Here is a 14297-nt window from a genome sequence, read left to right on the forward strand (position 1 = left end):
ACTCGCCAGCGGATTGCCGGATGCTGGAATCCCGGGTCTTCCATCCATCCCTGGGGCCCTCCCGGCGCTGACAGCTGAGGGATGACCTTCTCCCGGCTCGCACTGGTAATTGAAAAGCACGACGGGGCCGGCTGCTTGCGTTGCAACCATCTGTGAAGTCTGAGTGCTCTTGGTGAGTGGGGGGGGGTCGCTGGGGGGGTGATCCCAGAGCCAGACAGCCTCCCACGGGGAGCAGTTAACACCTCATAGATGCCACGGGGCCCCCCAGATCACCTCTTGCACGGCCAAGGGCCCTAATGAGAAAAAGGGTGATTATCTGCTTGTGAGTACGAGCATGTCCACTTATGAATCCTGACAACCCAGGCACAGCAAAGCAGGCTTAAACGTTCCGAGGGTGTGAAGTAGCGGGAAGGGAGATTTATCACCCATTAAAACTACTAATTTATTCTCAGACGATTAATTACAACCTCATTCACTAATTATTATTTGTTGCAGTCATTCATCAAAGACTCGCTTGCCCTGAAAAGTGCAATTTGTGTTCTTTTTTTCTTCCATTTTTCATCCACCTTTCTGTTTGTAATTTAGAATTATTTAATAGTCTCAAATTGTTCATTTTTCTATATTTTTTGGCCATTTGCAACATTATTTCTAGAGGTTGGAGAAAGTGAAATGCTGGATGTAAAAGTCAAGTTAACGCTTGGTAAATGATGACAAAATTTCCAAATGTTATTGATGTGTTGATAAGTGATTGATTCTCTTTTTCAGAAAGTGCTGACAGATGCCCAAATGCCAAAAAAGGAAATTAATTTCTAGAAATTCCCCTTCATCCAGGCTCTTGCATTTGATATCACAGAAAAAGTCGAGTGTCAAAAGTCAGTGAAAAGTCGCACATTTTCTTCTTTGTTTGACTTTGAATTCAATAACTTTGTGAACTGTGATTTAAAAACAAGCATCACTATAATTAGATTTAATTGATTTAGCTGGGTTCAATCCCACCGCCGGCCATCTCTGTGTGAAGTTTGCATGTTCTCCCCGTGCATGCGTGGGTTTTCTCCAGGTACTCCGGTTTCCTCCCACATTCCAAAAACATGCTAGGTTAATTGGCCACTCCAAATTGTCCATAGGTATGAATGTGAGTGTGAATGGTTGTTTGTCTATATGTGCCCTGTGATTGGCTGGCGACCAGTCCAGGGTGTACCCCCGCCTCTCACCCAAAGACAGCTGGGATAGGCTCCAGCACCCAAAACATATGAATAAATGATGCTGTTTTGTAGATGTAGACATAATTACAGAAAATAAGTTCGTGAATGCATAAAACTACAAAGCCTTTCTATTTGTCATTGTTGTGTATTGTTGCTTTAAGAAGGTCGGGATTTGAAGCAAGGTGTTGCTGCATGCCAAAGTATGGACATGTAAGAAGACGCGTTCACGGTGAACACACTTGAAGTCAGTACGTTGCTCCCACTCATCGCTTGACGTCGCGTAAAAAGGATGACTCCACACCTACGAGTGATGCATGAGCGGATCCATGTCTAATATGAATGTCCCAGAATGCATTTCAATCAAAGGCCCCGTAGAAACATTACCGCATATTGCATTCCCGTCTCGGGGGCGGAATGAAGAGATAATTACGCAGCCGGAGGTGTAATGGCGAGCGGGGAGCCGTGATGGATTTGATTAAAGTTGTCAGTGACAACGCGCGCTAATGACCGTGTTGATTAGTTGGACTGCGTGAATGGCAGCGACATTAATCTCGGGCATAAACAATAACCCAAAGAGGAGGGGCCACATGTTGATCAGCGCTGTGTTGGCAGCACTTGTTTTCCCTCTCGGCGCCTTCCATCTTCAAATAGTTATGTTAGCATAGCATCCTGTTTATGAATAGACCCCCCCACCCCCCTGTCCTTTTTCTTAAATATAAAAACCACCAGTCCCCTTCTCCTTCCACCTCATGTCCTCTAATGTCCCCGTGCGTGCATCAATTGCAGCAAAAGGCCCAAATTGAAAAGCACAAACTTTATGCATACATTTACACACACACACACACACACACTTCCCTTCCGTCCACTGCTCCATTAGGTCTGAATTGTGGCTGTGATGTGTAGGACCCGAGGGAGGTGTTATTGTCAGGACTGATTTACTCGGCACCATCTGACACGGGCCGTGGGGGACCGGTGTGTGTGTGTGTGTGTGTGAGAGAGAGACAACAGTCTTAGAGTCCTTTACAGAAAGCACCGTTAAATTCTCAGAGGAGGATTGGTCACCAGGAGATGAATTTGCTCCTCTTCATCAATAATCCCAACAAGTCAGCAACACACACTTTTGACAAAAAATTAAAAAAAGCCATACAACAGGAACTAGTAAAAAAAAGACAAAATAATTAAATAAAAAAAAAACAAAAGCAAATTTCCAACCCCTAAAAATAAAACCCATTTATGTACCTACTCCAAAAAGTCCTACCTTGTCTTTAATGAATGTAGACGGTTTTTATACAGACTGTATGGATTTACATACAGTCATGGAAAAATGATGAGATCACCCCGATGTCTGCCTTTTATTTGTTGACTATAATGCCCGATACAACTACAGGTACATTTGGTTGAACAGATACATTGGAGATAACATGAATAGAGTTTCATTTAAGAGATGATATTTAGCAACTTCCATGGTTTTCTTCATTTTTCCAAAATCACTTGCCGTATATTCTTACATGAATAACTTTAACATTGTATTTCCATGAGCTGTTTTTGTTGCCATTGTTATATTTGTCCAAACAACTGTACCTTTAGTTGTACCTGGCATTAAAATGTGTGTATATATTTCAATATTTAAATTTCACTGTGTGCGTCTTTAGAAGTAGTATATAGCTACATTGCTAATAATGCAAATGCGGCACGGCGTCCATCTGGCCAACCTGTTAACTGTTGGATGCATGCTCACCTTTGTCTCCATTCCCAGCTTCCCACATCAACATCTTTCCATCTTTCCTCTTACGTTACCTGCTCAACACCTGCCGTGGCGCACCCGCCATTGTGTCAGGCGTCATCTGACAAATTGCATCCCCAACTTAATCTAATTCTTCACTCTGCCGAAAGCCAAGAGTGGATTGGGATAATCCCTGTTGTTTGCGTGAGAGTTCAACTCCTGGCCATGAACATCTCACGCCTGCTTCCACCTGGGCGTGGGTAGCGAAAAGGGATGTACAAACTATAGTTTTGCTAGTGTGTTGATCTACTTCCTGTTATGTCTGACATCTTGGGTCATTCCCAAACCTGTCCGGGGTCAGGTTTCGCACCTGCTATGTTGCTCAGACGTCGGCGTCACCTGCCGCCCAGGTGGAGGTATTCTAACCAATATCCTGTCTCTTGGAGCTTTTCTTCTTCTTGGAACCTGAGAGGAGAAGCAGGAGAAGCATTAGCGCTGAAGGAGGCACAGCCGACCACCCACAACTAGAATGTATAGTATGCGTTAGAGACTATAGTATGTCTTTTTTACAAAATTATTCTCATATTTATTTTCAAATAAATATATGTAAATGCACCAAAATATAATATGCATCAACAGAATTGAAATCCCTGGCATAAATGTTCTGCGGGTTATCCGATCTCATTATCATTTAAACAGGTCAGGTTGCTGCGGAAACACTCGGCTAATTATTTATGGTAACGAGGGGGAGCTGCGCCGATACGACGTTAATATCATGGCATCGTCACCTGATGCGATGCTGCAAAGAGCGTGTTAGCGGCTGCCATGCGTACACCTAGTAGTACACATAGTAGTACACATAGCCCGCACACCAAGCATTTTTAATCTGCTTAATTGAACCTGACTTTGCATGCCTAAACAAATTGACAGGGGAGGTATCTGATCCCTTCCCTGCTAATGGACTGCAGATTCCTTTCCCATAAGGGCGTTTGGGCAAACAAGTCATCTGTGAATCGAGGAGTGGACTCGCCGTCTGCATCAAATTTCGCCATTATGGAGCTGTTGAATGAAGTGATGGGTTAGACGCGTACTCAATTGGCACGTCTGCCATTGGGCCATCCTTTCTATCGTGTATCATACACAGAACTACAGCAGGACCTCGGTTAGGACCTCCTTTGGGACATTGATTGGGACCTTGGTCGGTTAGGACCTCTGTTGAGACCTCGGTTGGGACCTTGGTTAGGACCTTGCTTAGGACCTTGGATAGGATCTCAGTTAGGACCTCGGATAGGACCTCGGTTGGGACCTTGGTCGGTTAGGACCTCGGTTGGGACATTGGTTGGGACCTTGGTCGGTTGAGACCTCGGTTCGGACCTTGGTTTGGACCTTGATGAGGACCTTGGATAGGACCTTGGATAGGACCTTGATTGGGACCTCGGTTAGGACCTTGATTAGGACCTTGGATAGGACCTTGATTAGGACCTCGGTTGGTACCTTGGTCGGTTGGGACCTTGGTCGGTTAGGACCTCGGTGAGGACGTCGGTTAGGACCTCAGTTGGGACCTTGTTTGGGACCGTGGTCGGTTAGGACCTTGGTTAGGGCCTTTGTTAGGACCTCGGTTAGCATCTGAATCTGTTTCAGAAACATGCAACATGAAATGTAATTCACCAAGTCAATTTTCTCATAAGAAATCATGTAGGTCCACTTCATTCATTCGGACTACTCAAATATGAACACAAAACACATATCCCATAGTTGACAGTACATGCCAAAAAACGATTTGAAGTGCATCTTGTGACAAATGAACATTAACCTCACTACGAGATTGATTGGAAGACTTAATGGTTGGCAAAGACAGCGAGATCCACCCAGACGCCGCTTTCATGTTTTACTATGAGTTATTTCTTGAATTCAGTTGTGGATCTTGCTATATTAAAACGTGATTTCTCTTTCAGAAAAAAATGAATAATCAGACAGTAAATTAACAGCTTGAATGGAGTGAGCCCTTTGGTAAGTCATCCAGTCACTTTGTCCCATTGAGTGGGGGGCGGGGCAAAGAAATTAAATTAGTACATTGAAATATATTGCTCATATTTTTATTTGTATTTTTCTTAGTTAAAATCTCGTCTTGTCTCGTTCTCGTACACCAAATCCCTTCTATGGTCTCATCTCGCGAACCTCGTGTCTCACGACACCCCTACTTGCAATTTTCTTTGTCTCCATTGAGGGTTGTTTTGGTTATTTAGTTGGCAAAGAACTACAGAGTCAACAGCTGATGATGTCATCAATGGGTGACGGACGGTGACTCCTGCTTCCTGTGTCCATGCTAACAGTCACAGGCCGCTAACATGAATGTTTTGTTATGATTACTACGGCAAGGTGTGTGCCATATTGTACAATAACTGGGAAATACATGCGTACATTGTTCCAAAAAATGAAAAATACTCTAAATACGCACTGTAATCGCTAAAAGTTGGGGTTTACCGCAGAAATTTGAAAGGGAACCTGTACTGCACTATAACCTCTACTTTGCTTCTGGTCCAACCAAAGAAATCTGTTCAGGTGGCAAATTTCTTAATTTATTAAAGTCCTGCATCATTAATCAGGAGTGGTCATCATCATAATAAGCAAGTCATCACCAGAAGGAATAAATAAGACATAAAACATTTTGCACATAAACAAAGATTTACATCACAGCCCTGGACCTCCTCAGGGTTTTTGTTTGGAGTCGAACAAGACACACAAATGCATAGAGTGATGTAAGTGGACCCTAGGACTTCTACATTTTTAGCCTCTACGTCTGAAGAATGGACTCCCCCTTTCCTGGTTCTACAAGGGCCTGGTATAAAAATAAAGTCTCCACAATGATAAACCCTTATATATTTATATATATATTTATATATTGACATTTGGCAACAACCAGACATTTAAAGACTTCTGCACCTGGACACACCGTAGACAACAAAAAAAAAACAGTAAGAGGAGTCGAGGAAGCGGTCTTCACGTCGTCCTGAAAACTGCAATATTTATACGTGGAAAATGAGCTGGCTCGGCCAAGTGCTTTTCATGAAGGTCGTCCTCTATCCATTCTAGTGAAAATCAGCACCCGTCTTTCGTACAACCGCGGTTGAATAGTTTACAGTCCTTAATACCCAACAGAAGACCAAAAAAAAAGAGTCTATGATAAAAGCAAGTCCAGTTTCCCCATCAAGGGATCAAAACTGGCCGTGGTCCACTTCGTCCAACCAGGAGGCAGGACTAGCAGGGAAGTCTGGGTATCCTCCGCTGCTTCCAGTGGAGAGGTCCGAGCTGGGGCCATTGGCTGCGCCCATGGAGACCCTCACGCCAGGGTTGATTCCCCCGCTTTGAGTCAGGATGGACAGACCCGATTCGGGGTAGACCAAGCTGTTGATGAGAGGCTGGTGGCGGGGCAGCGCCTGGAGGGATCCCGGCGACTGAGGCAGGCCGTAGGGGCTGTTTGAGCGCATGTCGTGGAACTGATCTTGAGAGGGCATGACGGCGTGCTCCAAGGGGAAGGAAGCGTGGTTGTTGGCCCCTTGGCGGCCCCCCATGGCTGGAGAGCTGTTGCCGTAGATGCCATTGGTGTGGCCCAGCTCGGACATGGGTGGTTCATCTGTTTGGACAAAAACAGAAGTTGTTAGCTTCTTGTGAAGAGGAGTTTCCCGTGCCAACATCAGATTTGGATTCACCTGTAAAGGACACCTCTGCATCGCTGTCCATGCCCTCCTCTTGAATACTGTCTTTGTCCGACTTGGAGCTTCCCCTCGACCTCTTCATGTTTCTGAAGTACTGCCCCCATCTTTGGCGCCCGGCGTCCTTTTTCAGCCTCTTTTCTTTGGCTCGCCTGTTTTGGAACCAAACCTGTGAGGGCCAATAAGATGATTAGACGATAACATAGTGTGCCACTGCGGTACGGCCTGTTTTACAGTGTCTCGAGGGCTCTAATAATGTTAAAAACTGTATTTAGAAGGTCGTAAACAGGCTTTCTTTGTGGAAATTTGCTTTTCACTGTTGGGTCTTGAACAAATTAACAGCGATAAACGGGTTTACTGTGTATGTAGAATGTGGGCAAAGTACACAATTGTACGTCTGGGAGAAAGACGTGGACAAACGGTGTGTTCCTGGACTTGCTAAAAGCACCTCTGAGGCTTTGTTGAAAAATGGCAGAAACATTCGAATGTACATGTCAGGCGCAACTTTCAGCATCATTGTTTGCACGGAAAGCAGTTTCCATGAGCCCTTCAGGATTTGAACCCTCTTCACCTCTTTTGCTTTCACTCAATACTGAGGAGCATTTTAGTGGCTTCTGTCCCCCACGTTTGTCCTTGCAAATAAAACAATATATACGGCCCCCGACGAGGGTGGCGGGGGAGGATCCTCTCGGCCCGGGCGACAACAGGCGAGGGGAGGGGGCGCCCCCCCTTCTTACCTCTTAGCACTGTTAACGAGCTCGCACTTAAACCGTGCTGACTTTGATGCGGACTTCATTTTGCTCCATCTTGCCGTAAATCCCCCCCCACCCCACCCCTCAACCCCCTCGAACAGTGAGTGGTGGGGTTGCCAACTCAGCCGCCATTGTCCCGCGATAATGAAGTCAGGACACTAATGGATCCGTTTCCCTAATGGAGAATAATAAAGTTTACCTGCACCACCCGCATGTCCAGGCCCGTCTCCGAGGAAAGCTGCTCCCGGACGTGGCGGGCCGGCTTGGGAGAATTATTGTAAGCATTCTTCAGGGTCTCCAGCTGCTTGGCCGTGATGGTTGTCCGGGGCCTTTTCGCGGTTGAGTCGGCTTCTGGGGGAGGGGGCATCACAAGAATAAGACAATGGGACACAGAGGTGAATAAAAACATGATTTCATAACAATACATATAATGACAAGAAAGACAAATAGTCGAGTAGGAATATGTAGAATCGATTGTACTGCGTAGGCCCCAAAGTGACCAAAAAGCACAGGTACGGCATATTACCAGCAACAAGCATTCACGGCACACAGGAAGTGGTGCAAACAAATTTAGCCATGCTGGCTATCTTAGCATCTTAACCCCCGAAATGTCCACAAGTGACCCCTGCTGTCTTAATTGCATCATGTCTGCACATCAAGATCAGTGTCCAAATAGGGCGAAGCCACACCCCTCTAGCCCTCAGTAATGACGCCCTCTCATTAGTTAAGTAAATGTGTATGTTTTTGGGGGGGAGCAGTAAATTGAAACAGATGGGAAGATAAAAGCCATCCGATAGGACAGATGTATATTTTAGCTTTTCTTTATAGTAAAGCTTCATAACGCGGTATTAGAAGTGAGGGGGTGCGGTTATCGTCACTCCGTCATATTATGTTCAGAGATGTTTTCATACCATTCTTGCATCTCGACTTATGTACACAATTTGGTGATTTATATTACCGTCACAGTAAGAATGTGAAGAATATCTGTATCAATATATGAACACAGGATAGCAAAATACTTTGACAGTTTGGGATATAAAGATACAATATTTAATCACAATTAATTCTATTATGTCCATAGTTAACTCATAATTAATCACAGCTAGAAATACACTATTTTCTATGATAATTTTAAACAACATGAGACTGGTAATATTTGCTTTTGTAGATTAGACATTGTTTTTTTTTAATATCAAGCAGTAGAAAATGAATAAAATAATAAATAAAATAAAATGGAAAAAAATAAAATAGACCTCAATGTGTGAAAAACAAACAAAATTTACAACAAGTATATCTTGGTAAGATAAATTATCCATCACTAATATTACATACAAATGTTTGCCAAATCATCCATCAACTAAGTGAAATGAAAAGAGGGTAATTATTGTATTAAATATTTATAACCAGAAAATAAGAGTACTGAAAAACTGTCAATAGTTTTCAGAATCAAAACGTAGATTATAGTTCATCACTCTTCGTAGTCGGATCTCTTCAACACCGGCCAAGCCAAATGCTAATAAATTGAGAATAATAATAAATAGATGGAGGCGGTAATCTCAAGCAGAATGAAGAGATAACAAGATAAACAAAAATAAGCAGGAATTTTTAAGCATATTACAGTATTTAGGACACAGGGAAAAAAAGTGGAATCAACCCAAAAAAGTAGTGTGACTATTGCAAAACATTATTCAATAGCATGGTGGCGCTAATATGGTAATACAAAAATTGCTACTATGCTAATGTGAGCATGATAGCGCTAGCATACTAACAGCTAACAAGATGACACGAAGCTTATAGCTTATAACTAAAATCTTAGCTTGCAGGATTTTGAAGCTAAACATTTCAAATATCCTTTTTTTTCTCCACTTCTGCTCAATATTTCTTTCTGTTTGTGGCTCCACGTCCGCTGCCACACGGCCTGACGGTCAAATAGTCCAAAAATATTGCTGTTAAAGGAATATTAACTTTGACAGCCCTAATATAAAATCATAACTCATTCATAATTATTCATAAAGCACATACTTTATGTAATTCTCATCAAAATGTACTTAAAGTATCCACAGGTCTAATCATTTCCGGTACCGTGTACTACTGAGTCATCATATATGATAAATATTGGCTTGGAATTATTACTTGTAAACAAATCGGATCAAGAGTGTTTCAAATTTGGAGCCCATATTTAAATGATAATGACACACACCTCTCTGTTTGGCGGTCTCGTAGTCGGCCTTGCACACCAGCCGGCTGTCCTCCATCAGGTAGTACTCGTCCCCGGTGGCCAGCTGCCTCTTGCACACGATGCAGGCGAAGCAGTGCAGGTGGTAAACAAAGTCCTGGGCCCTCCTCACCACCTGCGTGGGCGGGATGCCCTGCTGGCACGCAGCACATTTGGTCCCGAACCTCCTTTGGGACATGTGGACATAGTTTTCATCATCAGTATCTGTGTGTAGTTGGGAGACACAATGTTGGCAATACCTGCACAAGTACAGAGATACTGACTTTTGATTGACAGTCAGTCAGGTATTGACTGGTTGTCTGGACATATGGGAAACTTACTGTATGTTTCATTTCTTGCAAAATTGCAAAAACAGACTGAGGTTATTTTATGAAATGAAATCACTGCAGCATAATGCAACAACGCTACCACAAAGGTTAATTTCTAATTCAGTTTTGTGAGAAAACATCAATTTATTCTAAGCTTCCATTGACTTCCATAAAACGTACTTCATCATCATTTCAGTTATTTTCCATATATAGTCTTAATCTAAACAAATGTTTTTTTTCTGCTAACAATGCGTCGCTTCTAGCTGGAAATCCTGCTAAATTCATTCTAAAATGGACTCATTGATGCTGACACATTACATATTCCAGAGTTCCAATGAATCTGCCTCTTGGTTGAGAGTGGACATCTTGTTCCGGCTATTCCTAATGAGGTGTCCTGTCCTGGTAGATACTCACTTGAAGAAGTCTTCTTTGCAGTAAACGCTGTCCCCCCGGCTGAAGCACTTGTCGGCCAGCTGAGTCTGGCAGTCTGTGCACTTGAGGCACTTGCCGTGCCAGTGACGCTCCAGCACTTTGAGGATGAAGCGGTCCACGATGTGCTGGTTGCAGCCCGCGCACACTGGGATGTCTGGGGGGGGGGGGGGGGGGCACATGCCAGGAGGGTCAGGTAATAGTCGTCTTGTCAGCTCATAGTACGGATTTATTTATTTAAAACAAATATCTGTCAATTTGATGGTGAAGTGGCATTAATTAGTTGGTGGAATATTTTCTTGTTTACTAAAAATACACAAAATATAAATGTATAATGCAACCATGGTTTCTATATTGCTTTCACCTCTTTGTTATTGTAGTAGCCTGGAAATATTATTAAATTTAAATTATTAAATGACATGCAGCATGCTGATGTCAAATGTTTCATAAAATGTAAAATGTCTGTAAAATTAGAGATCATAAGAGAATCATTAAATTATGTGTATGTTCTTGCAATATAAATGTCACACTTTTAATTAGATACAAATAAGTCAAATTGTAAATAGCAAATTGTAAGATTTGTTTTCCTTCAAATCCTAACAAAAATAATAATAATAACTCCTATATTATGGCCGAAACAAACATGATACATAATCATCCAAAATGCAAGAGACAAACATGAACTTGGAATAAACGAGAGCCAATGCAAGACAGATGTCACGTGAGACGTTATCCAAGCGGGTTATGACTTATTCAAAGAAACGCTGCAATCAATCTCATGGCCTTTGTGTCGCGGTGCCCGAAGTCATACAACATGCATGAAGCATTTCTAGAGTTTGGGATGCACGCTGTGGCCAACACCGGGTCGGGTCGCAGGCGCTCATTCCGCCATTGGACCTCCAACCCGGGACCTCCAACGACGTTCCGTAGCTGTTTTGGACCTTTCAGTCAGAAACCCTTTTTTAAATTAAATTCCGCATGTTAATCTAGTGGAAAATAACACTCAAATATATTAAAACGAAGGGGTTTAACGTATATTTCGTTGGGGGTGTGTTCAGACATGCAAACTAAACGAAACGTGTGATACAAAATAAAAACGTAGAAGAAGAATTGAGGCGAAGAAAAACCCGGAAGTAAAATAGGCCCCTTAAATCCACAATTTCATTTTCACACCCACTCTATACGCATATACAAAAAATAAATCAAATATATTTATATATAACAAATATATTGATATATTTATATATATAGTATATAAACAATTTTTAACGCTACTTTTAGTCCATGTCCATGCGAGTTGTATTTTACTCCGGCATCTTCGTGGCCAAATCAAAACAAGAAACCTTTCCTCATATTTGGATGTGAACACATTTTAGGCCCGTAACACACACACACACACTCACACACACACTCATGAGTGGAAACATGGTTGACCGTGGAAACCTCCCCGGATTACTCAAGAGTGTTCCCTTGGTGACGGCATGAGATCTCGGATAACATCTACACACACGGCCGGAAGTTACTCTGCTCTACCTTATTTACCGTATTTATCTTATTCACCTTATTTATCTTAATTACCGTATTTACCTTATTTATCTTATTTACCGTATTTGCCGTATTTATCTTATTTACCTAATTCACCACCATCTTGTCATCTTGCTACGTGTTATTAGGCCGTATCGGTGTAGGACTACCAAATGTATTGTCTGTGTAGACCAGGTACAAATATATTTTTTCCAACCTCCATTAAAAAATAAAGGTATATATATTCATACATTTATATATAATATATATAATATATATATTGTTTATTATGGCTTCCCTTTCAAAGGAAAGTGTCCATGTTGTGTTTTTTTCTGCAAATATTTTGCAACCTGCTCTTAGTTTTGCAAGGGTTTTTCATATTGCTGATGATGTCCGTTTGAGCGCTAAAAACTAAAGGAAGAAAAGGCAAAAAAAACATGAAAGATGCGTGTATTTGATTGAAATGTTTAGATTTCATTGATTAAAAACCAGTGCAATACAAAAGGCCCATAGTCACACTGACGCTGGGGGAACCGGTTGAAAATAAATGTTCCTTACGTAATGTCCACAAGTGACTTGGTTTGACTTGATAAACTGAATAAATGCCAGCAAAGGGGGTCCAGTCGTCCGAGCTAAGACCTGAGAGTGTTTGTTTAGGGAGGGGGGGGTGGTCAATGTTGTTCAATAACTGTTTGGTCGGGCCAGCACCCCAATGAATTTTATTGACGCTGATCTTTGGCGCAAAATGCTGCCTTGGGAAATCACGCAGAGTGTACGCTGATGAATCTAAAATCAATTGCGCAATTTGTGCACATTTGGGAAGTGTATGAAGTAGAGGAAAAGAGCCTCAACGTTTTTCTTTTACTTTGCAGCCTTGTCGCCATTCTTCCATTATTAGTGGATCCTGACTGGTTTTCGTTTGAGTTTATGAGTAGAAAAAATAGAATAATGAGTAAAATAAATGTTATTTAATTTTAGTGGTGTTAAATTCAATTTATGTTAGCATGTATGCGTTAACTTTCTGTGTCCGTGTTTAGAGGAAGCAGTGAACGTTTCAGCTCCGTTAGGATTGTTTTTATTTTTCATTTTCGAGTGGTGCATTCACGTGTCGTTATTGAGGATCATTTGGCGCTTTCAATGCAACCTGTCCCCCCTCTCAGGGTGTCTCACCTGTCGCGCAGTGGCAATGTGACACCTGTGGAGCCTCTCCTTTGTATCCTCGGATCCTAGTATCCTTGGAGCGACTGCGGCAGGTGAACCGAGAGGTTTTTCTTTTTTTTCCCGCACTTTCGGTGGCCCCCTGTGCGGTTTGGTTTAGGCCTGCGCCCAGCATTCGTTATCCGGACCCCGTGATGACGGCGGTGTGAAATGACAGAACGCGCACAACATCTGCTCGGGCCATTTGTGCAACAATAGAAGCTCATTACGCATGCATAACGTCTCCTGCACGCACGGATGTTGTTGCTCTTCAAATGTCTCACTCGCAGGTTTACGGTACGCGCATCTAAGACGAGTCTACATGTAGTGTGTACTTTAAAGTATTTTTACTATTAACGAAGAATGGTAAAAACCCGTTTGCTGACAGTATGCGAGGAATGGCCTTGAACTAAAATCAGTTGTACCTTTATGCACCCCAACTCCTCGCGATATTACTCATTGCTATTGGAATCCAAATACATGAACGAGAATATGTTGACAAAGTTATGTTCGATGTCCTTTTAAAAAGTTCGAGTGAACAGCCAAAACTATCCAAAATAATAATAATTGACAGGCCTTACTGCACGTGTACAATACCGATAGAAAAAAATTCAAATTTCATATTGAACCTAACACCCCCAATCCAAACATAATATGATCATAATAATAATAAGAAATATGGAACCATTGGGTACGGCTCTTACCTTGGCCTGCAGTGTAGCGGGAGAAACTGCCGTTGTTCTGACAACTCGAACCCGGATGTTCGAGCAACATGTCTGCAATGCTGGACGATGGGTGTATCCGCCCCCTCCCCAGAAGGGTTGACTTGGCCTGGCTGGTGAGTTACCCAGAAGAGGGACGAGACATCAACTGGATCAGTTGGTTCCGTGCGGCCAAGATGAGGCTGGGAAGTCTCGCTGGGGGGGGCGGGGACGTGTGGTGGCGTCAGCTGATCTGAGTGGGAGACCTCCGCCAGGGTGGGGGTGTAGGGAAGCTCTGTCCACGGTGCTGAATGGGCGTGGACATGAAGCTCGTACTTTAGACTTGCATTCGTTTGCTGCCCCCCCTCCCTCCCTCCGTTTATATAAATATATATATGCTGTGCCTTTTGCAGCCATGCATGGACCCCCCCCCCATCTCCCTTGTGATGCTTTAAGATGCAATACCATCTAACATGTCAACAAAGGTGCTTCATAAGAGGCTTTTAATGCAT

The 14297-nt window shown here is 42.8% G+C and overlaps 1 protein-coding gene across 1 annotated transcript; it reads right to left on the reverse strand.

The window, feature by feature from the left end:
• Positions 1-5482: 5482 nt before the first annotated feature.
• Positions 5483-14030, reverse strand: lhx3 (LIM homeobox 3). The gene is made up of 6 exons (XM_058064370.2): positions 13789-14030; positions 10349-10520; positions 9591-9793; positions 7590-7741; positions 6636-6807; positions 5483-6559 (listed from the first exon to the last, which is right to left on the reverse strand). The coding sequence occupies exons 1-6, from the start codon at positions 13856-13858 to the stop codon at positions 6141-6143; spliced, it is 1188 nt and encodes a 395-aa protein (XP_057920353.2). The 5' UTR covers positions 13859-14030; the 3' UTR covers positions 5483-6140.
• Between the last annotated feature and the right edge of the window lie 267 nt (positions 14031-14297).

This window comes from Doryrhamphus excisus, linkage group LG10 (assembly GCF_037039965.1).
Source record: "Doryrhamphus excisus strain RoL-2023G ecotype Guam linkage group LG10, RoL_Dexc_Guam_v1.1, whole genome shotgun sequence".
NCBI lineage: Eukaryota > Metazoa > Chordata > Actinopteri > Syngnathiformes > Syngnathidae > Doryrhamphus > Doryrhamphus excisus.